Source organism: Pleuronectes platessa, chromosome 11, assembly GCF_947347685.1.
Source record: "Pleuronectes platessa chromosome 11, fPlePla1.1, whole genome shotgun sequence".
Lineage (NCBI taxonomy): Eukaryota > Metazoa > Chordata > Actinopteri > Pleuronectiformes > Pleuronectidae > Pleuronectes > Pleuronectes platessa.
This window is the reverse complement of record NC_070636.1, coordinates 15,159,556-15,181,124: the sequence shown is the minus strand read 5'-3', so window position 1 is coordinate 15,181,124 and position 21,569 is coordinate 15,159,556. Positions and strand designations below refer to the sequence as shown.

General features: G+C 44.3%; 3 protein-coding genes across 3 annotated transcripts in view; 2 read left to right on the top strand and 1 right to left on the bottom strand.

Moving 5' to 3' along the window:
• Positions 1-2,040, bottom strand: part of LOC128451115 (ryanodine receptor 3) — a 114,877-nt gene extending 112,837 nt beyond the window's left edge. The window contains exon 1 of the mRNA XM_053434887.1: positions 1,953-2,040. Coding sequence (XP_053290862.1) covers positions 1,953-2,012 — 60 coding nt within the window. The 5' untranslated portion in view covers positions 2,013-2,040. The remainder of the gene's footprint in view (positions 1-1,952) is intronic.
• A 201-nt stretch (positions 2,041-2,241) lies between these two features.
• LOC128451114 (uncharacterized) lies at positions 2,242-13,741 on the top strand. Its single transcript, XM_053434886.1, has 4 exons — positions 2,242-2,332; positions 3,479-5,121; positions 13,403-13,569; positions 13,712-13,741. Exons 2-4 carry the CDS (start codon positions 3,588-3,590, stop codon positions 13,739-13,741), a joined length of 1,731 nt encoding a protein of 576 aa, XP_053290861.1. The 5' UTR covers positions 2,242-2,332; positions 3,479-3,587.
• Positions 13,742-16,071: 2,330 nt separating this feature from the next.
• Positions 16,072-21,569, top strand: part of LOC128450844 (formin) — a 42,077-nt gene continuing 36,579 nt past the window's right edge. Inside the window, exons 1-2 of the mRNA XM_053434571.1 lie at positions 16,072-18,520; positions 18,710-18,830. Coding sequence (XP_053290546.1) covers positions 16,724-18,520; positions 18,710-18,830 — 1,918 coding nt within the window. The 5' untranslated portion in view covers positions 16,072-16,723. The remainder of the gene's footprint in view (positions 18,521-18,709; positions 18,831-21,569) is intronic.

Here is a 21,569-nt window from a genome sequence, read left to right as displayed (position 1 = left end):
CTAACCCTGACTGAATTTGTATTGGCAATACATCTACCATCATTCAAAAGCAATACCACGTCAAAACTATTTATTTTCGTGTCACCGCATATTTACGTTTATACCTTAATTCCATGCATTTATTTATACCATATTATTCATCTGTTGTTCTGTTTAGGTGTTTGCTATCTGTGTGCAGCACTTACAGTGACAGTAAAGGCTTTTTGATTTTTGATTCGTATTATCCATAATCAATTTACAGATTTTTTTTGATTGGGTTACATACCTTTAGATAACTTCATTAAATGCGATTCCACTCAATTATACCTTAACAGAATAAAAGTAAGACCTGTACTTTTCTCGTGGACAAAACAGTCATAAGTGACTTGTAACCACTGTTTTCCTAAAGTCAGATTGGACCTTACTTGTTAATGCTATAATGAAACACATCTCTGGTGGTGATGCGATGCTGCCCTCTAGCGTAGGTCCTGTGACCTGTGATATACTCTGAGCCTATCTGCATGTTAAGATTAAGATTAAGATGCATTTATTTGTCCCAAACACAGGCACACTCATGCATGCAGGGAAATGTAACCTTTGCTTTTAACCCATCTGGTGCAGGACACACAGAGCAGTGAGCGACCATGTACGGCGCCCGGGGAGCAGATGTTGGGGGAGTAAGGTGCCTTGCTCAGGGGCACTAGACAGGGTAGGGAGAATCCTCTTGGATTTTTGGACAGATCAATCCAGGTTCGTCTTTTGTTGTTTCTCCGTGGAGTCGAACCAGAGACGAACCAGAGACCTTTTCTGCCCATAGTCCAAGTTTCTGCCACTAGTCCACCGCCTCTTCCATAATGCTTTGTTCGCCTCCTTCCTTTTTGGCTTCCTTCATTTCCTGATCCGTATTTATCGCAGTCTGTTCAGAAAGAGTTTTGATGTTTCAAAATTATGGAAGATCCATCTCCAAATTGTGTCCTTGGGGTTTCTGACTAATGACAAACACCACAGATCACTTACATGAAGCCCACAGTGTTTCATTGTTATCAGGATTGAATTACAAACAAATGAACTGATTATCCTTTAAGCACTATAGGTCTACTACATGAATGTGGGATTTGGCCCCATGGAGGTGAAAGTAGTGAAAAAAGTGCAATCATTCTTGCATTCCTGAGTTAATAAATGGTAATGTAGGGTCTCCAACTTTTAAACGTTAATCTTATTTCCAAGCCGGAATTTCAACCAGATTTTATGAAATTAAAGTCTATATACTTGCACATAAAACGTGTGTCCATGTATTACTTTTTCAGTTTCCTTTTCTTTTAAATGTTCAGTGTGTAGAATTTAGTGACATCTAGTGGTGAAGTTGCATATTGCAGCTGATTACCCCCTCACCACACCCTCCCCTTCAGAACATGACAGAGAATCTGTGGTAACCTTCAGTTGTCATAAAAACTCAAAGGGTGTTTAGTTTATCCAGTCTGGAATGCTGTTAAAAACATGGCGGACTCTGTAGAGACGACCTTCTGCATATGTAAATATAATGTATTTATACATAAAAGGCTCATTCTAAAACCACAATTTGTACAATTTAGATGAAACAATCTGGTGAACACATCAATAGGATTATTTTGTATTCAATTTCTGCTAATAAATCCCTTTCACCTAAATCTTACACACTCAACCTTTACATTTTCAGTAGGCTCTGATTGTATTGCAGCTGCTGCACAAACAAATAAATTCATTTTGGCATTGCAGCAAGAAGCTGAAATATATATATATATGAATGAATCCCCTACTGCTCCTTGAAATACTAATATACCTGGGTAATAAAATGTAACTGTTGTTTTGAATTGGAAAATGTTAATTTAGTGAGGCAGCAGTGCTCATGTCAGCCTCTAGGTGTCTCTGCTCGGTAACAGATGGATTCTCCTGGGCCTTCATGGAGCAGGAGGTGTAGTGTGACGCTCTCTTACCTCCAAACTCTCATATCTGCGGCCACAGTTAAATAAACTCCACTTGAACCTGATTACCATCCATTTCCTGCTCCACCTACACACACACACACACACACACACACACACACACACACACACAGACACACACACACACACATACATCCCCTTATCACATGGTCCACCTGCCAGGCTGCAGCTGCACTCACTCCCAATGTGGGACGTGGATGGATCACGTAGAGCCAATCAGGGAGCAGGGAGCCGGCGGTGGATGCTTCCATTGGTCCGGCCTCCCGTCCATCAGGGCGGTGGAGCCCAGCGAGAGAAGCAGCGGTGTTTCTGCAGCAGCAGCTCAGTGATGTCAAGGGGGGGTATCTGCCGTGTTTACTAAACCGAGGAGGGTAAGTCACTGTTTGTGTTTGACGAGCCGCTGCTGTGTGTTACCTGCTGCAGGTGCAATGCTCTGTGACATACTTACTAAGTATAACAACATCAACCCGAGGCTGATGCGGAGTTTAATTTGATTGCATTGACTTTGAATCCTAACAAATTGTGTCGATCTAACTTGTAGTGTTGCAGCTGTAACCTTTAAAAGCCTGTGTTAGTTGTGCTGCCATCAAACGTGGTCGTTGCAAGGTGACAGGCTCAGAGGATCATCGTCACAGCAGTGTGTGTGTGTGTGTGTGTGTGTGTGTGTGTGTGTGTGTGTGTGTGTGTGTGTGTGTGTGTGTGTGTGTGTGTGTGTGTGTGTGTGTGTGTGTGTGTGTGTCATGTAAACAGTGCAGAGATGGTGAGGGAATCGTTTGGATCACAAGTAGAAATGTGTGTGTCTGCTTTGCTTGTAAACATGGCAGCCCCTGCATGCAACGGTGTCGTCACCGTGTGTGTTTGTGCGTGTGAGTGGCAGGATTCATGCTGCAGGCTTGTGAAATGTTGATGAAGTGTTGTATGTAATTATACAACAAATGCAGGAGAGGGATGTGTAGATGATATAAGGTCAAGGACGTTAGGTGAATGATAGGCAGTTTTATTTCAATTTTCTATGATGTGAGAGGAGCCGTTTGTGTTTTAAATCTCTGCATTGGCATCCAGGTTGTAAGGGCTCTAGATGTGCAAAACTGTTAATATCATACTTAGGTTTGAGCGATATGGCCAAATGTTATACCCTGATAACATTTCAGTTGGATATTGATGATTATCAAGATAAATGTCACATTATTATTTCTCTTAAACAGATTTTTGCTCTGAGTGAAAGTTTTGGCTTTCAACTCTTCTTCATGGGCAGAACATGACAAACACATGCACAGAAAAACAACAACTCTTAGTTAGATCAATCATCTGTTAAACCTCCTCACTGTGCTCGGGTAAAGATTATGTATTGCAATTTTGTAATATTGAGGAACACGATTGATATTGTTTAATTGCCCAGTCCTACTTGAAATACAAAAGATCTCGCATTAGGGCTCAAGAAATGACCATAATGTTGTTTAGACATCCTGTCTCTGTTAAGTCTGATTTATCGCTGCATGCTACTTTCTCTCTGACAGCATCTTGACAGGCCAAGTGATGAATGGCCAGAAATCCTCCTCTGCAGTCTGAACCCAGTCACTCTGTCTGGGGAGCGACCACTAACTTTGGACTGCTTGAGTGATCAACATGGCTCCCGTCATGGAGGGCACACATACCGTCTTGATCCTGTATGCGCCCATCCTTGAGCTCAGCAACATCAGCCTGTATGACCCCAAGAGGCGGGCCCAGAGCTTCAAGTACAAGAGCCGTGCCCCTCATTCAGAAAGCGCCGGCAATGACCATGACTGGGGAAAGGAGGATCTTGCGGTGTCCGAACAAAGAGGCCAGTCTTCCTATACCTCGGGAGAACTCCTCAACTCCCAGCCGGCAACAAAGGAGGTTGTTGCAGAGCTCTGCTGGCTGGCGGCGGAGCACCACCAGTTGCTGGTGAATCTCTTATCACTGTGTCGGGACTGCGCCAACAAGGTCAGGATGGGTAACCAGGATGGGAAAATCCAGGATTACATGGAGGGTCAGGAAGCTCACGTTGGAAGTCAGGTTCTCAGCAACAGCAGTAACTATTCTCACGCTGTGTCTCCGGAGCATAAGAGAGCCACGTCCAAGAGCAAGAAGCTGAAAAAGTTTGGAAGCAAGAAGCTTGACTGTGCGGAGGATTTCCTGAACAGTAAGATAAAGAAGAAAGTTATAAACGGGACTTCAGGCGCCCAGAAGGGTGTGGCCGTATCTGCAGCCTCAGTAGTGGAGCCGATCCCAGGTATTCCATCCACCGTCCATGTGTCTGACAGCCCAGCGACCGGTTCCTATGTCAGTGCTGTCAGTAATCCCATCCTGCCAATGGAGGAACCCTTCCAAATCAGCCGTGAGGGCTGGGACTTCATGGAGGACAACCGGGCATTTGAGCCCGACATGTATTTCTGCAGCGACTTCTCGGAATACGAAAGTGAGCTGGGTTTCGAGTCGTCTTATTGCAGCCTGATGGAGGGACTGACCCGACGGGAAAGTGGGAGCAACCTTCGACCGATTAAGAGGTTTGACTCTCCGGTGGAGACGTTATCTGAGAATGCATTGGCAGCCAGGTCCGCTCAGCAGCTCTGTGGCAACGACCATCAGAGGAATAAAGGGGTCAGGGTGGTGGCTAAAGTGCAGGATGTGGAGGGGAGCGTGCACCATGTTAGACATACAAGCCCAGAGAGGGAAGGGTTTGCAGAGTGGAGAGGGACAAATGGAGCCCACCTGGCTGGGGTTGGTAGAGAAATGACAGGTAACAAGCAGTCTGAGGGGCTATGGTTGCCCCTGTCCAATACAACCAACCCTTCATCCTCAGCCAAATCCCACATCAAGAGCCCATCTTCTGCGTCTCTTGCTGGGGTCTTCAACACCTCTTTCCCCGCTTCAAACAGCCTCCAGAGCATGTCCCCAGTCCTGTCCCCTCTGCCCTGTAAGCAGGCGAGCCCACAGCTCAACCACCGTATCGTTCTGCTGTCGGACAAGGACATGGACCCGGCCCGCGAAGGCTCCAGCAACATTGACAGGTCCAAAATCTTCACAGATGTCATCGACAAGAACGGCAACAAGCGCACCATCACCCGCCTGGACCTGGACCTCAGCAGGAGGCCGAGCCCCTCCAAGTGGAATTCCTCCAGCAACTCCACAACAACAGGTGAGTTATGAGAAATCCCGCCTCTCCAACTCCAACAGTACTTTGAACACACTGATTCATGCCTTGATGTTAATGTTGACGTCCTTGGTTTTTTATCGTCTCAGACAGGAGCATGAAACGGTTGTCAGAATGTGCCCTCGCTCTGGAACTGCTGGAGCTGTATTTCAAAGATCAGAGCAATATGCTTTGAGAGAGATTCATGTGTCTGTGTGGGTATGTGTGTCTGTGTGTGTGCGCCTCAGGCTTTTGTTGAAAAGCTCCAGCAATTTGCGTGCATCACAACTGACAAACCATTTCTGCAGGAGGAGTTTCACTTTTTGTCACTCCACCATAAGCTAAACCAACAGAAAGGCACTGTTTTACAAAGCATCTCCTATTAGGCTTTAACTGCTGTGTTCTCGTCCTGGCTTTGACATATGACCACAAATTAAAAACTACCCAGCGGAGTTGAACAAGGAGCAAGCGGGGCCTGAGAATAGTTTGGCCAATGATCCGTTTTAACGCTCTCAGTGCCGTGGGAGGGAAAAGGCAGAGATTAGGAGTGGAGTGTCTCAGATCAAAGTTGACACAGAGTTTGAACTGACCAGGGTTCTCTTGAGCATGGTGTTAACTGAAGCATTGCCAATTTGTACTCGGAGGGATCTGCTGTCCCTCCCCTTAAAAACCCCACATCCTAACCTCTTTCACAGGAAGCTGACAAAGGATCACGGACCCAGGCGGCACAAGGCGGGGGAGAAAATAAGGATTAGAAGTTCCTTATCTGCAGGACTCCTTTCCCCTTTTTTATAATCTAACGATGACAGAATAAATGGATTCCAACTCTCGCAAAATACATAATCTTTACAAAGCCACAATAATGTCACAAGCTTAGATCAGCAGTGCCCCTGTGACTTTTCATCATCGCCCGCCAGCCAGTCTTTCTTGTCTGTCCAGCTTCTATTGTCTCAGGCCACTGTGTGAGCTCATACGTGTCAGCGGTTTTCTGTGTTGGTTTAAAGTTTATAAACCTTCACTGGAATCTCTCCAAGCTGCACAATTCAATTTGATGCTTATTATATTATTATTATTGCATTAGGTACCTCTGTACGGTGGTTAATCAACCCTTTCAGTCGGAGTCATTCAATCTCTACTTGCAGCAGCAAACAGATGGCCTCCCATTGATTATGTAATTCACTTAAAGACTGTGGGAAATTGTAGATAGTTTAATCCCTATTTTCAGAACAATGCTGCATTTTTTTTTTTTAAAGGAAGCCCCAGAGTGTTTTGAATCATTACATCATAGACTATGGTGCCAGCCCAAGCAGCACAAGTCAGCAGCGCTCAGCAGCAGCAGCAGTAGCTTTTAGAGGGAGGAGGGAGGAGTGCTGAGCTGTGTTGTGCCGAGCTAACTGGTGAACAAGGGAATGAAGAACCCAGCTTTACTCATGTGGAAATAATTTGTATCAATTCCCACTGAAGTGATGTTGTCCCTCACACACGTTGGCATTCACACACATCAATAATGTAACGCTCCCATCTACGGGGGTAGGAGCGCAACATAATATCACTAATGGAGGTCCGGCCCCGGTCCCAGAAACTAAAATCACGACACCAGAACATCAATATAGTGCATTGAAATATAACTAATACTTGTGACAGTAGAAAGTGATAGTGACCGGGGAAAAAACACACTTCAGGGTGAACAAAGGTCATAACAAGTAAAACAGAACTAACCAAAAGACATTCATTGAACCTTGACTCCCTAAACTAACAATAAACAAGAGAAAAGACTTCAGAAGAAAATTGAACTTCAGCCCCACAGTCGCTGTGTTATGTACAATGAAGGTGACTAATCCTATTTACACATTAACCACTGCATACTACTCACAAACGCTGTTTCACATTATACGAAAACGTAACATAAATGGGCGCTGCCAAAAACCAGGAGAATTGAAATGCTAGGATGTTAAACATGAGCCAACAAGCATCCGACATCTCTCCGGGCCGAGCCTACACATCCATCCTGTGAGGACCTTTTTATATACAGTCTATGGTCAGGCCGGAGACCCAAAGATATTCCCAGTTGCAGAGTCCACACCCACAGTCCAAAGACTGCAGATTGGAGACTCTGTTCAGACCTGGTGTTAAGTACAAGTGGTCACCTGAGACACATTCAGGATGCATTTTAATGTCAGATGTAAACATCCTACTTAATGGTGTCCACTTGGGTTCGGATCTTTCAGGACGAATGTTAATACAAGGTCTGAGCAGGGCTTAAATTGTTAATTGTAATTGTAAATGTGAGTGTGAATAGTTGCTTGTCTCTATACGTTGGCCCTAAGACACATTGGCGACCTGTCCTGTCCTATTGCCTAGTGTCAGCTGCAATATGCTCCAGCTCCGCCATGACCCTTAAAGGTTAGGCGGTATAGATAATGGATAATGGAAATGGATGGGACGGATAACACATATGCGATCTGTATCAAAGAAGATCTGCTTACATTGTTGCCTATGTCATGCTTTCCACATGCTTCGTGCTGCACAGTCTTCAGAGTGGTGCCTTTAATCTTAAACAGAAAGCCTTAGTCAGTTCTGCTGCATCCGAGCTGTTTACGAGATCGCCCTTTTGCTGCTTGATAATTGAATACACTTCAGATGTTAACACAGATAAATGAACATCACAGTGTCCAGCCAAAAAGGGCCTAAGTGGGTCAGCTTGAAGCTCGGCCCTTCAAATGTCGAACTAATTATCATCCGGGCTCTTTAATCTCCGCTCTCCTATTGAAGCTCCGTGCCCGTTAATGAGTGTGCTTATGCAGACGGTCATTTTAAACAAATTCTCTTCATGTGCTAATCCTCCTGCACTGCAGTTTGTGTAACAGAACACTTTATGCATAAAAGTGTGTTGGGTTTGTGTGTGTCCACCATAGACTGGATAAAAAGATGGACAACGAATCTCCACCTCCTCCATCTATCCAAAACATCCCGCATAGCAGCACTGCCATCTTGCGCTCAACCAATCAGTCAATCTCAGCTGTCGAGTATCCAATAACCCATTAAAACCAAACTCACCGGAATAATTTTGATTTAAAAAATCGTAATTGTTGTAAAAACTACCTAAAATGATAAAAAAACAACTTTGACAAAATTCAAGACTTTTTAGTTTGGTTCATGTATCATGATCCGAGCAGAGGAGATATCCGAGACCCTCCATTTCATGGACACACAGAAGCAGCGTCGAGTGCGAGGAGAAGAGCTGAAGCTGGAGTGCCACAGAATATGCAACAGAAAATCTGAGTAGAGGCGCACAAGCAGAGCAGATCTATAGCAAGCAGGAGAGTACAAGTTATTCAGTGAAAGCAAAGTCTGAGCACAAAGGACCAGCTCTCAAACTGAAAGGCCACATTCTGGAACAAAGTAAAAACATTTACGTCCCATCAACTAACATGGAGGAGGCTGGATAATGACCTACACCACTGCAAACCCCCAGGTGGAGGGGCATTGACTTCACTTTTGGCGAGGCGAGTCATGTCTTCAATCTTTATACAGTTTATGATACTAACACTGAGTAATGTCATTACTTTCTCTTTCTGTCAGCATTTTTGTTCCTTGTATAATCAGCAGGGAGTCGACCCCAACATCCTCTCGAAACTGCACAATCAAAAGAGACATTTTAAACTTTCCGTATTAGGAATCTGTGAACACAACATGGACATCCCCTTGTATGTGGAAATGACTACAGTGAGTCACCAGTTGTGTGCGTTCGCTGCTTGGTGCAGGGCAGCTGGTGTACAGTGAGTTATTGTATCTTCTTTTAGCCGCCTGCTGCAGCTGTAAACAGTGCTGAGAGCAGCCAGAGTCAAAACAGCACAACTGTGGGTGTGAGATTCAAAAAAGTGCGTTGAAAGAGGCTGTAAAGCTCTGTGGAGCAGAGACAACCTGCAGCCTTGGGTGGAAACAATCTGTAGGCCTCTTACGACAATTGCCTCCACTCACGTTACATATCATGTCATTTAATATTTTGTATAGCCGCTTTAGGAGAAAAACTGTCATCAGGCTTTTACCATTAGCGTCACGCTCGCTCTCGCGTTTCCCTTCACCCCACCCTTCCTAAATTCCTTACTTATTTTGTTGTCTGACATATGGCCGGCAATACCATAATCAGATTAGTCAATACGTTCCGGGGGAAGGTCATATGAACCTGATCAGCAAGAGTGTGTCAGCCTGTTCTCCCTGCGAGCTGCCATTCAACACAGAGTGCACTGCAGTGCGTAGCTGCTTCGCTCGATGAGGACAAGGGCCGGCTCTATTTAGATAATGAGGTGGATTCTGCCAAAAACAGAGGCTGCGAGTGCCGTACAAGCTGTAATGTCCACAAACAGAAACAAGGCACAATGCTCTTTCTCATATAACAGGGAGCTTTTTATTCTCTATTCAACATAAAATTACCTACACTACCAACTGGGCAAACGCCAGAATCTCCCATCTTATGCTTTTAGAAGTTTTTAAGATGATCAGCTTCACTCTAAGTCAGAGTTTCCTTGGGCCTTAAAATGTCATTATCTGAATTTTAGGTGTTAAACTATCTTAAATATGTTAAAATATTAGGTACTAGGTCTTCAAAACATTCAGGTATGTCTCTGATTATAGAACTATTTAGTGAACGCTACTTCCACTTTGCTTCAATATGAGATTATAAAAGAAATTAGATAGGAATGTCTTAATGAGTTGTAGTTCTATATTGATGATAGATATAATCACTATAATAAAACTACAAACAAGGCAAACGTGGATCTGATAACTGATAGTCTACAACAGCTCGTTAGACTTCATCTCAAGTCTATGGATACCTATTCTCCGCTCTGTTACTTCAACTCATATGGGGAAGTATAAATACATATTCATACATTTTGCACCCACGATTCAGCTGCATTTTAATTCGAGACATCAGCTGCATCAAAACAAACGGGGAAAGAAAAGATTGTGTTTGGGACTGATGAATAAATAAAAATGAACAGAATGAATCCAGAAAGAAACCAAGAAATCATGAATAACTCTCTAAAATGCCTTAAAAGGAACCTGCAGAAACCCTGTGTTTTTATACATGCACTCACTGGTAGATTGAAGCAGAGATGTCCTTTCTCTCAGTCAATGCCCTGCCAGGCCCAATGAACACACCCCGCCCTCTTCCTTTATTGTTTTATTTTCCAATCATCCTCCAGAGCTGCATTTGAAATGAGTAAAGACGAGTCTGTGAGCATCGTACTACAAGTTTCCAATTGTAGCCGCCTGTATTTACACGAACCTCAGGACTGACGGCCAAAACCAGTCAATCAGCCGGCCTGACGGCTTTGCAAGGCCAACAAGCCTGTGTGGAAAAAAACAGCCGTGACAGAAGCATAAACCAGCAGGGTGATTCACAAATCCTCAATTTTTCATGATTTATAGAAAAATCTGTGATCCTGTGTAAAAGTGGTGGAGGAGGGGGTTGGAGGCTGCCAGATGCACTCAGCGTGCCCCATGGCCCAGCTCGTTTGCTTTTAATGTGTGTTGGATTTTAAGTGGATAAAATAGGACAGTGGGTATGCTGGATAAAGCTGTTTGAGTGTCTTTAATAAGAATGAGACAGGATGAGAGGGGAGGTGGTAGTTAATCCATTATAGAAATACAAAGAGATATTTTGAGCTTGCCTGACCTGCAGTGGTCCGCTAACAGCAAGACAGCCGACGCCTGTGTGGGTTTGAAAAGACTCTTCGCTCTTAATGGTTTCATGTCTGCTTCACAGTGTTCAACACAGCCTGAGCAGAGCTTTCCCTGACCGCCGGATGATTGAGGCCTAGCTGACGGAGTGATTAATCTGTCTCCACCGACACACCCACCTCTCAGGATCAGACGCTAGCTGCCCTCTGACTGAGCCGCACTAAATAATACTACTTCACAGGACCGCTGAAACGCCCACGCTGTCTGGCAGCTGCTCACTCACACGCATGTGTTTTGACTGTCAAATTGCTGCACCTACAGTCGGCACCTGCAGGTCTATTTACTCTAGATGTCTGAAATACTATACCGCTCTGACTTTGCTGTAGAGGCTTTGCATACTGTTTGGAGTCTCCACACACTATCTGGTGCACTGACGCTGTCTTGATTTGGGATGATCCAGTTAGCGGCAGGTTTCTCTCCGTCAAACCAAACTTATATGTCAGCCGCCAGACATAACAATCCCATCTGCCCTCTGTGTTCACTCAATTACGGACGCTGTGATTCAGTCTCGGCTTTTAGAGCAGCAGAAATGAAGATTAAACGGCAATGAGCCCACGATTGTCCTCGGCAGCATTGATTGTAACCTCACTGAGTGTATGTGTGTGTTCGACAGTGATGCATCAACTGCGTTCTATACCCGATGAATGCAGAAGCTGCTTCACATCTGCAGTGTTGTGCTTTACTTCACTATGTCCCCGTCTCGAGCAGTAGCAGCAGCATCAGGCCTCCACTGCAGTGTGTTTGAAAATAGGGAGAACGACGGGCCCCTTTTCTCTGCCTGTCCAGATGGTGGCACTGTTTTCCTCCTTATGCATATTTAATTTGGTGACAGGTTGGCTGTAAATCATGGGAAACAGACGGTTTAACCGTTATGTTTTGGTAGGCATGAAGGAACATAACTACAATTTCAGTAGGCGTTCATCGTTTTCTTCTTTCATCTATGAACACCTTGTCACAGGAGAGAAAGACAGAAAGTGGGAGAGCCGTTTCTGATCAATAGTTTCTTTCCTTGGCACAGACTGGCCTTTATCCGAGGCAACTTTTGGAAGTGTCCCAGCCTACAGTCAGCAGTTCCCCGCTGCGGGACTGCAGCGCAGCATTATCATAATGAAAAGTTATTAATCTAATCCTGCCAAAGTCCCAGATAAGTGGAGGGAGGGCAGGCGCTGCAGCCGTCTCCAAGTGACTGATCGTGGTAGAGTAAGGACGCTGAATTTCAATGCTTCCATTTGTTTTCAATGAACCCCCCACAGTTAGTTTTCTGTGTGTGGGGGGGGGCTTTCATATTGTTTGTATTCATATAGTGGATGCTGAGCTGCAGTACGGTAATTCCGTGTTCCCTGTTCAAGGTCGCTCATTACATGCCGAGGTTATGGGATGCTTTAGCATCTCATCGAACAGGAAGTGCATTGCTCAGTTTTCCAGCTCATAATTCTGGCCACCAACCGTTCAAGGTGTTGTCTTACAGCTGGAGGGAATTGAGAACATCGAGTTTCAAGATCCGAACCCTCCCCCTCCCCCTCTGGGTTTTCTCTCCTCTGCCTCCTTATTCTTGCACCTCACTGTCCTTGCCCCACATCTCTCTTAACTTGCACTTTTTATCCTCTTTTCCTGCATGACTGACTCTCCAGAGACGGTGAATGCATGCAGCAAGGCATGAGATATTACATTTCTTTGCGCATTATAAGTCGTTGAAATAGCTTTTATGCTTTCTGTGTTGGCTCTCGCAGCAATAGCCTGGTTCCTCCTGAAGTTAACACAATGTGATTTGTTCAGGGCAGTGACACATGAGCAGGGCTATGCAGGCTCAGTCTGCATCTGCATAGTGCCAGTGAGTAGTTCATGTTAAAGGCCACGTTCTATAAAATGTGAACTCCCTCGCTATTCTGCATTCAAAGAAGCACAGAGGAGTCCATTCAGATTTGGAAGTTCTAATTTAGCTTTGTAAGAGGAAGATGGTTACCTGTGCCATTTAATTGTGAAGTGTATTTAAGTCCTTGGTCAGTAGAGGGCAGTCTTTCTTAATCCAAATTAGGCTGTAGTCTTGTATTTTCAACTCCCTCCGGGCTTTGAGATGACTGAACACACAAGCTCACACAAAACACCTAGGCTACTTCTATTTGATATACAACAATTTCTTGAAAGCAAATCTGTATTAAACAGGGAATGTTTGTTTTTAAGAACAATGCTCTCTAGATGTCTTTTCTTATTGGATCAGTGTGGCTTCCTCTCGGGGTTGACGATCGGAACAGGCCTGGCTAAGTGCAGATAAAAATAGCTTTGTGCCCTCGTGCCTGCAGCTAAACTAGTGTCTGACTTGCTGCCTGTTTGATGCTAAAAGGCTCTGATGCCTGCTTCCTACCTCGTTCCATATTTGTAGCCCAGGCTGGTTTCACAGAGAAATAGTTTTCCTCAGACACTGCTGCTTATTCAGCCTCATCACACCTGATTGCACCTGTTGTGTAAATCCCTGCAATGATTCCTTGCACAACATGTGTGTTAATCCCCCTGTGGTCGTGTGTGTGTTTGTGTTTCTCCGCAGAGGATTCTCTCTTGCGTCAGGATGATATTTGGATGCTGGATGGTGATGAACCTCAGGAGCCTCTTTCCTGTGTTCTGCGCCCTGATCACCTGGACTTCCTACGCATCACGCCGCCGGAGGATGACATCATCGGGGACACGCCCTATTATCCCAGGCTGGAGTGCACGGTGAGGAAACTTAAGCACAACAAACCCCTAAAGATCACAATTAGCTGGAAGGCACATTTTTGCTGGTGGAGCAGTGCTACTTGGTTATATCCCCCCCCCCCCTTTTGTGGGACTCATGAGGATTTTCTTTTTGTTCACTCAGGCGTTTAACCACCTGATCATGAATTCTTAGAGGTGGATTAACAGGTCATGCATTTTAATCTGTAGGCTGAGGTTTTAAGCCAAAACTGAGATCATTCCACTCAATCCTCTCTTGTTTAGAGCAAACACAGAACAGTTTGAACTACTCTTGGTAACATTTTGCAATGTTTTTGATGAATTGCCACGTTTTAGGACATAGAGAGTAATAGTGTGATTTCCTAATGTTATGTGGCTGAGTTGCAACACAAAGATATGGTTGCTCACAGTGTGTGGTTAAAACAATCCTACTGTACTTTATGAACATTGTTTCTGGGAGTTCAATAGGTTTTAATTATGCTAATAAGAAGTACACTTAAGGAAGCATCATCATGCATCATACCTGCCAAAGGTATTCATTCCTTTGCCAGATGATTGAGATAACCTGGGTGTGGTTTTAGGCGGGGAGTGTATCGGTGAAATGCCATGCATTGTTTTCCCCAAGACACAATAAGTGTCCTGACTGCGAGCACAATCAGTTGACATACCATCACAAAGGCAGTGCTGTACAGAATGAGGCTGTTTTGTTGTTGTAAAAGTGATAGACATCACACATACCTGGCTGTGGAATGGCTTCTTTGTCATTGTCGTTCATCTTCATTTTATTAGAAACCAGAATAGCACTATAGAGTGCATACCTGTCCCAAGGCCCAACAGTCCTCTTATGAGACCGTATTCAAATTCACTAGATTTGTATTTTCATTTGAATCTGAACTACATTACAAACACTCATCATTCCCCTAAACTTACCTGAGGAAATGTTGAAAAAAGCACTATCTGTTCACATCACAGCCTAGTCGATCAGTGGTGCCTCCTTCTAGTGCAACCTGTCAAGGGGATTTACTGCGTGCGTGTGTGTGAAATACCACTGATCTTACATAGCGTGATTCCACAGAGGCCCCCTCTCCAAAAATTAAAATAAATCTCCAATCCCCAAAAAATGCAGTTACACATGGATTTTTTATTGTTTTTTTTATTGGTAGCAGATATTAAATTATTGCAGTGACTATGTTATATGTTATACATTTATTCATATTATTTCATTTAATATTCCTCACTCCTTCACCCTGTAAACTGCTGCTTCATTTGACTATGTTAAATGTTACATGTTATATTTTGTATGTTATTTTTCTATTTTGTAAAGTCGTATACTGCGTAGATGTTGCCTGCCATGTCACAAAAATTTCACTGCTCCGATGATGGTGTCATTGGTGCATGTGACAATAAACTTTGATTTGATTTGATTTGAAGGTACAAATTACATCAGTATTTCCATTTTTCATGCAATCCCTTTGCCATTTGTTATTGAATATGCAGTCTTGAGAAATGTCTATTCCTCAAAAGTATCTTCCCCCTTTTCTTGTTTAATTCATCATCATAAAACTGGACAAAAATATTTATAAAAGACTCTTTCAAACACAATTCTGTGATAAGTGTGTCCTCTGGTGACTCCAGCTGAGACTGAGCTCATCGAGGAAATCTGAAAGATCGAATTCAACAAGGATGACCTTTGGTTGCTAAGGGCGACCACAGTGAGAAAAACACTAAACTGACATTTATACAAAAATCAATTAGAGGTTAGAGCCTGTAAAGATAAACTAAAAAGATAGTGTAAACACCAAAGAAGAAATTTCTCTGTTTTTTAATTTGAGGGATTCTCCCTGGAGTGTATTGCCTGTAGCTTACTTGGAAACTCTGTCATCAAAACTTAACTTCCTACTTGAAAAATGTCAATGTTCTCTATGTACTGTACGTTGACATTTTTCAAATAGGATGCTTAAGGTAAGTGAATCAAAATGTGTTGTTTCTTCCTGAATTCAGGTTGTGAGCTGCTAATCTCACATTAGCCTGTTAGCTTGAGTTGGATGCAACACAGGCTGGCTAATGACACATTAGCGTGTTAACTTGTTAACTCGCTAGCTTGAGTTGGAGGTGCCACAGGCTGGCTGATGACACATTAGCATGTTTAGCCTGTTAGCTTGAACTGGTTGTACCACAGGCTGACTCATCACACATTAGCCTGTTAGCCAGGGCTGGCTGTACACAGACTAATCACCACTTCTTAAGCCCTTTGCTGCAGTAACCCACTGCGTAATGGCGTAGTGCTGCAGTGCTGGTTCATGGCGGCCGCTCTCTGTACCTGACCACAGACTTCACCTCCCCTCTGTGTTCACCCTGTTTACCTCCACAGCCATTTTACGGGAAGTGAGCAGAGGTAATCAGACACCTGTGGTGCCGGGCCCTGCAGGTCCCCTCCCAGGAAGGGAGGGACCTTGAAGGGAGGGAGGCGTCCTCCCCAGACCGGGTAAACCAGTGAGACACATTTTTTTTCCCAACCTGAGAGAGTTTTTTTGTCTCACATAGGAAACAGCACACACTGCTTTCCTGTACACGGAGACAGACACACACTAGGAGAACAGCTCAGTCATGGATTCCACAGAGAGAAGGATAACCCACAACTATGGATAACGCTGCTCCACTTGCTGGAACATATGGAAATGTTTTTGTGAAACGCGAGTGAACTCTGTTCTCCTGCTCTCCCAGGGAGATTACAGCAGGACATGCTTCCAGTCACTGAGCGGCTTGACCTCACTTGCATGGGAGTCGTGCTCGCACAGAGGAGACTGGACTGCACTGCTGTCAACACACAATCTGTAGTAGTCTTTATGTGACATCATGAGCGTCTACTACATGCAACGTGTACTGTATGTGTGTGACTAAACAAGATTAAGGGATAGTGTTGTTACAGTTGGCACTCTCCTGAAGAAGGTAAGAGGGGCTGGGGAGATTTGTCCACACAAAAGCCTTTTGTTCCCGAGCCAACGGCTAGAGGTGGAACGGGACCAGCTTGGATAACTGGAGGGGGGAGATCAGAATGTCACCATTTGTGACATTTTGAATTGACACTTTGCTGAAGCAGCTACCTGTTGGGTTTTACCTCTCTTTGCTCTCAGGTGGTGAGACACTTTGAGCAACAATGGAGAGTGCAAGTAACAACTCCGGGGAGCAGGGGAAGCAGCCTGCGAGCTCCTATCTGGATTTCTTCAGCAGTTTCTTGAGCCGGGATAGATCTGCGTCTTCAGGCGTGCAGTCGGCTGTGCTGACTTCTTTCACAGAGCTGTCGGATGGCGAGACACCTCGTCCCAATGATGGCCAAGCTTCCGACAGTGAGAACAAGCAAACGAGGAGGGAGGAGGTGACTTCCTGTGTTAAAGGGCAGAAGGCTGAATCGTTGAAAAATGGCAAAGAATATGGTGAAAAAGTGAGAGGAGCAGCTGGAGCCCCACTTGACCCAGATCTGGTCAAGGTCATGAAGGTGGAAACGCATAGTGACACAGAAAATGAGGAGGAGGAGGAGGTGTCCCTTAGCAACATCAGCCTGCCAGAGAAGCAGGCAAAGACCAGCGAGCCCATCCCACCTGAGGACAATAATACAGTGAACCATGGTGAAGGAGATGAGCTAAATAGTTCCATTGAGTCAGAGTCAGAGTACAAAGTGCCTGTGTTTAGAACACACAAATTTACGGAGAGATCCCGCATAGAAGCTATTCTCTACTCAGACAGCTTCCTGAGCAGATCCAGCGCTAGGACAGGTCTCGGCTCCTCTAGTACCAAACAGAAAGAAAGCTGCACTCCCAAGGAGAGCACCACCACAGTGTCTGTGGATGCAGAAAAGAATAGTGGAAACAATGTGGGAAAAGAAGAGAGTGATGAGAATGCTGGCATAGATGTCTCTCAGCCTGTCCCCTCCATCATCTCCGGACCTCTTTCTTTGGAGACTGCAGGTCATAATGGTACCGCAGCCTCGCTGTCAAAGGAGTCTGATGATTTGGATCGTGCACAAAAGGAGGAGACATGTGAGAAAAGGGATGACGCTGAGGACGGGACAGAGAAACCTCACTCCAGTCAGGTGGTTGCTCCCACCACCCCACCTAAGACTCCTGAATTGTCAACCATAGTGTCCTCCAGCCCAGTTGCGCAATCAGAAACTGCTGGTATAACAATTTCAGGAGCCCTGGGTGACATTCCGCCAAGTACCAGCCCTTCACAGCTCCCAACTGCTCGAAAGACGGCTGAAGCCAAAACAACCCCATCATCATCACCTGCTAGACCCTCCCCTAATTCCTCCACCTCCTCCCCGTCCAAGGCCACGGCCCTCTCTTCGCCACCTTCCTTCCAGATGCCAGCTCTTTTCAGTGGGTTGAGGGTGTTGAAGAAAGGAGCAGTGGGTGATGAGAGGGAAACAGTGTCAGAAATCAAGCAGAGGGACAAGGACACTGACCTGGCCCTGCTCAACCTGAAGAAGAATGTAAACAGAGCCAAGCTTTTCCCTGACCAGAGGACAGCATCTCCAGCCAAAAAACTTGCAGAGCCTAGATCCCTTTCAGATACTAAAAGCACCGTTATGGGACAGCTCAGTCATCGGCTAAAACAAGAAAGCCACGATGACGCCAAACGGTCAGATGTCCCTCAGGATGCTACTTCCAAACACAGCAAGAAAGATACTGAGAATGTAGAGGAGGTTGCGGGAGAGAAGACTCCAGCCCCAGAGGTACTTACATCCACACCTGAAAGAAAGAAAACATCCGACGTGGCCTATGAAACCTTCAGGAACATCTTTAGCACCAAAACTGTTACAAAGGAAAAAACCGAGGCTGTGGATCTGGAGGCAGTGAAAAAGAAAATCAAGAATGATAAGGAAAATCTGAGGTCGATTTTTGAGAGAGCTTCAAAATCTCCCGGACACGATGTCAAATCTCCCACAGAGACGATTGTATGTATCATTACCAAATCCTCTTAAAATACATGTTTTTGGACATTTTAGTGGCAGAAAGCCTTGTATTTACTCAAAACGCAGGAAAAACAATGCATTTTTGATAAAATTTGCCCTCAGAATATCAGAATATTATTGAGATTTCATAACTCATATGCTTATACTGTTACATGTGTTTTCTTCCCATAGACAGAGGTCACATCTCCCACAGACAGCGAGGACCGGACTCCAGGGCGGCTGCAAGCTGTGTGGCCCCCACCCAAAGCTAAAGATGAGGAGGAGAAAGTGGGGCTCAAGTACACAGAGGCAGGTGAGAACCTCACGCCGGTTGCTTTAGAGACAGTGTTACCTGGAATAACTTGGAATAACAGGAATGCTGGCAGAGGATCACCCAGTCAAGCCTACACACTCACACACGTCACACTGATTGTTTTTCTGGATAAGGGCCATTACTTTTAATATATTCAGAATGGATCTCTTGTGTGGGATATTTGTCCTTGATTGAGTTTTTGAGTGCTCACCAATACTCTTCAGTATCAGCAGCAGGGTGTAAGACAAACTTTTAATCCATTCAAGAACACAGGCTGTGAGGCTGTGTATGTGTGTGTTGTAATGCAGCTGTTTGTGTTGCTGCTGTTTTGTGGCACCACAAGGTCGGTGGCATGGGGTCGGGTGTTAGAGTGGGCTAAAAACATTTAATGGAATCAAGTACACTCTGGGCAGCAAGCCCTGTTTGGCCCACCTCTAAAGGTGTAATGACACAAATAGGTCAAAAGCACACACAGACGGATTCAGTCCCGAATGCAAAAAGCTTTTCAGTCATGATCTGGGTACAGTGAATCTGTGGTGTAACAGCAGTGCAACAGATGTTGGGTGTTCTCTGTGCTCTGTAGATTAAAACCATCAAGTCTGGATTATTCTGGTGATTTGTTCGCAGGGTTCGAGCTTTGCTCTCGGCTAAAATAATAAAGGAGAGCTAAAGTTCAGACTTTGAACATATAGATAAACACACGTGCATGTGCGTGTGCATATCATATCCAATTCTTTTCAATCTGTCTTTCCCTTCATTTTTCTTTCAGCACAATTATGACCCTTATGTTGATACTGAAGTTGCACAATGTCTATTAAGAATAGTTTGTTTTGTTGATACAACACTCTTACTTGGATAAATCATTAACACAATAAACTGTTACTTCTTACAACAGGTTGTGAAATGTAATGACAGTCAGAGATTGTGCAAACAGAGAGAGAGAGATTGTGAAGCATCTTCATCGCCTTCCTTTTTTCTTCATTTTGGTCTCAATTGAAATTAGAAACTTCTTATGGAACCATATTAAATCCACTCGATCTATATTTTATCTTTGCACTGTTGGTGCTCGTGAAAATGTACGTCTTCTTAAGTCATTTTAAATGGGTGTGGCAAAATGGCTCTACAGCAATAGTCAGATTTGGGACATTTCCTCAAGCCATGTAAGCACTGAGGTGCGGTGAAGGTTGATCCTTTGCCAAAGGAGCCAAAGTTGTCATAATTCGGCTGTACATTATCAGCACCAAGATTCTGTCACATGACCAGAGTCCGGGCCTGAACAGCTCCATATGAACAGTGTCCAATCGATAAAATTGTTCATGCTTCATCAGAGCCCCGACCTGAACAGATCTATCAAGTCTGTATGTAGCGATAGTGATAGCGCCGCCTACTGGCAACAGGAAGTAAACCTCGTTCTACAGATTTAATTGGATCTACAGAAAATGGTCAACATGTGGTCTGCACTTGATTGCATGGACCATAATGCTTGATTAGTGGGCATGGTTAGGGGTTGCTTGACGGAAGTGAAGTGATTATCCTTCCAGCAGTGCACAAACCACACACGCAACACAGAGCCGTTTAGCCTGATCCCCAGCAAATTTATTGAATGCCAAAAGGCAATTTATTGGTGCCACGCTTCAGGTATAATAATCTCAACTTTGTAAACTGGTTTGCTCTACTTTGTCTAGGAATAGAAGCCTGAACACTGTAAATATTAGTAGCAAATTACTTTTTAAATTGCATTATGCCCATCTATTAGCTATGTCTGCATTAATGACTGTTCTTTTTCCTTACATGTATGATAATATAAATAAAGTAAAAGCTATGGGGTAGCGTATAGTTCAACTGACAGAGCTGCCGCCCCAAACGAGGCAGGGCCTCAACCGGCCATTTATGCATGTCCTCCCCCACTCTCTCTCTCTGTCCCCCTTCACAGCTTATTCTCCCTCCTATATATAAAAGGCATAAAAGGCCCCCCATACTACACTAGCAACATCATAGGTGTGTCATCGATCTTGCCTACGATCATCATTTTGCTAGTGAATTGCTTTTACTGCCGATAAGTAAATAGCTTGCAGCTTATTACTGTAAGAAAAGTACAAACCCTGTCCACAGTCATTAAATATCCATCTGACAAAGCCCATTTAATGGTCATTTTAAGAATAATATAAAATCAACAGAAGAAAGAAAGAGACCCCAGGACACACTGAATCTCCTGGACCTTCAAGGCAACTGTGCTGAACTGACTCACAAATACAGAGCTGGGACAGAGTGATTTTCCCCTGGTTGCGTAGAGACAACCTGCTAACGCACCATACCATTGGTACAATCAGTCAGTCAACCACCTAGTCATGTGACGACTATGAGAGTCTTTTGAGGAGTAGTAAGGCACAGTTGTACACGTGTAGAGCAACAAAGTCTGTGGTTATACTGAATGCAAAAAAAGCCAATATTACATTAAAACAAGCCGGAAAAAGTCTATCAATTTAAAAAGAGGTTGTTGGGTTGAAAAGGGAAGTAGAGCCTTTGAGGGAAGAAATAATGAGTTAATTGAGGAGGTATGCGTACTAAAAGAATGTAATGAATTAATGAAAAAAAAAGAAATTACATTTTTTGTGAAATCAACTTAAGATCTGTGCTGAGAAATTAACTTGTGTCGGATATCGCTTATTAGGGCCCGAGCACTAAGAGTGCGAAGGCCCTATTGCTTGTGGTTTGTGAAAAGGATGTTTTTTTTAACTG

Bases quoted from the DNA above. Each gene is read 5' to 3' on its own strand.
- LOC128451114 (XM_053434886.1), top strand. From the start codon at position 3,588: ATGGCTCCCGTCATGGAGGGCACACATACCGTCTTGATCCTGTATGCG. The intron at 5,122-13,402 runs GTGAGTTATGAG...GTTTCTCCGCAG, and splicing joins CAGCAACTCCACAACAACAG to AGGATTCTCTCTTGCGTCAG. The intron at 13,570-13,711 runs GTGAGGAAACTT...TTGTTCACTCAG, and splicing joins ATCCCAGGCTGGAGTGCACG to GCGTTTAACCACCTGATCAT.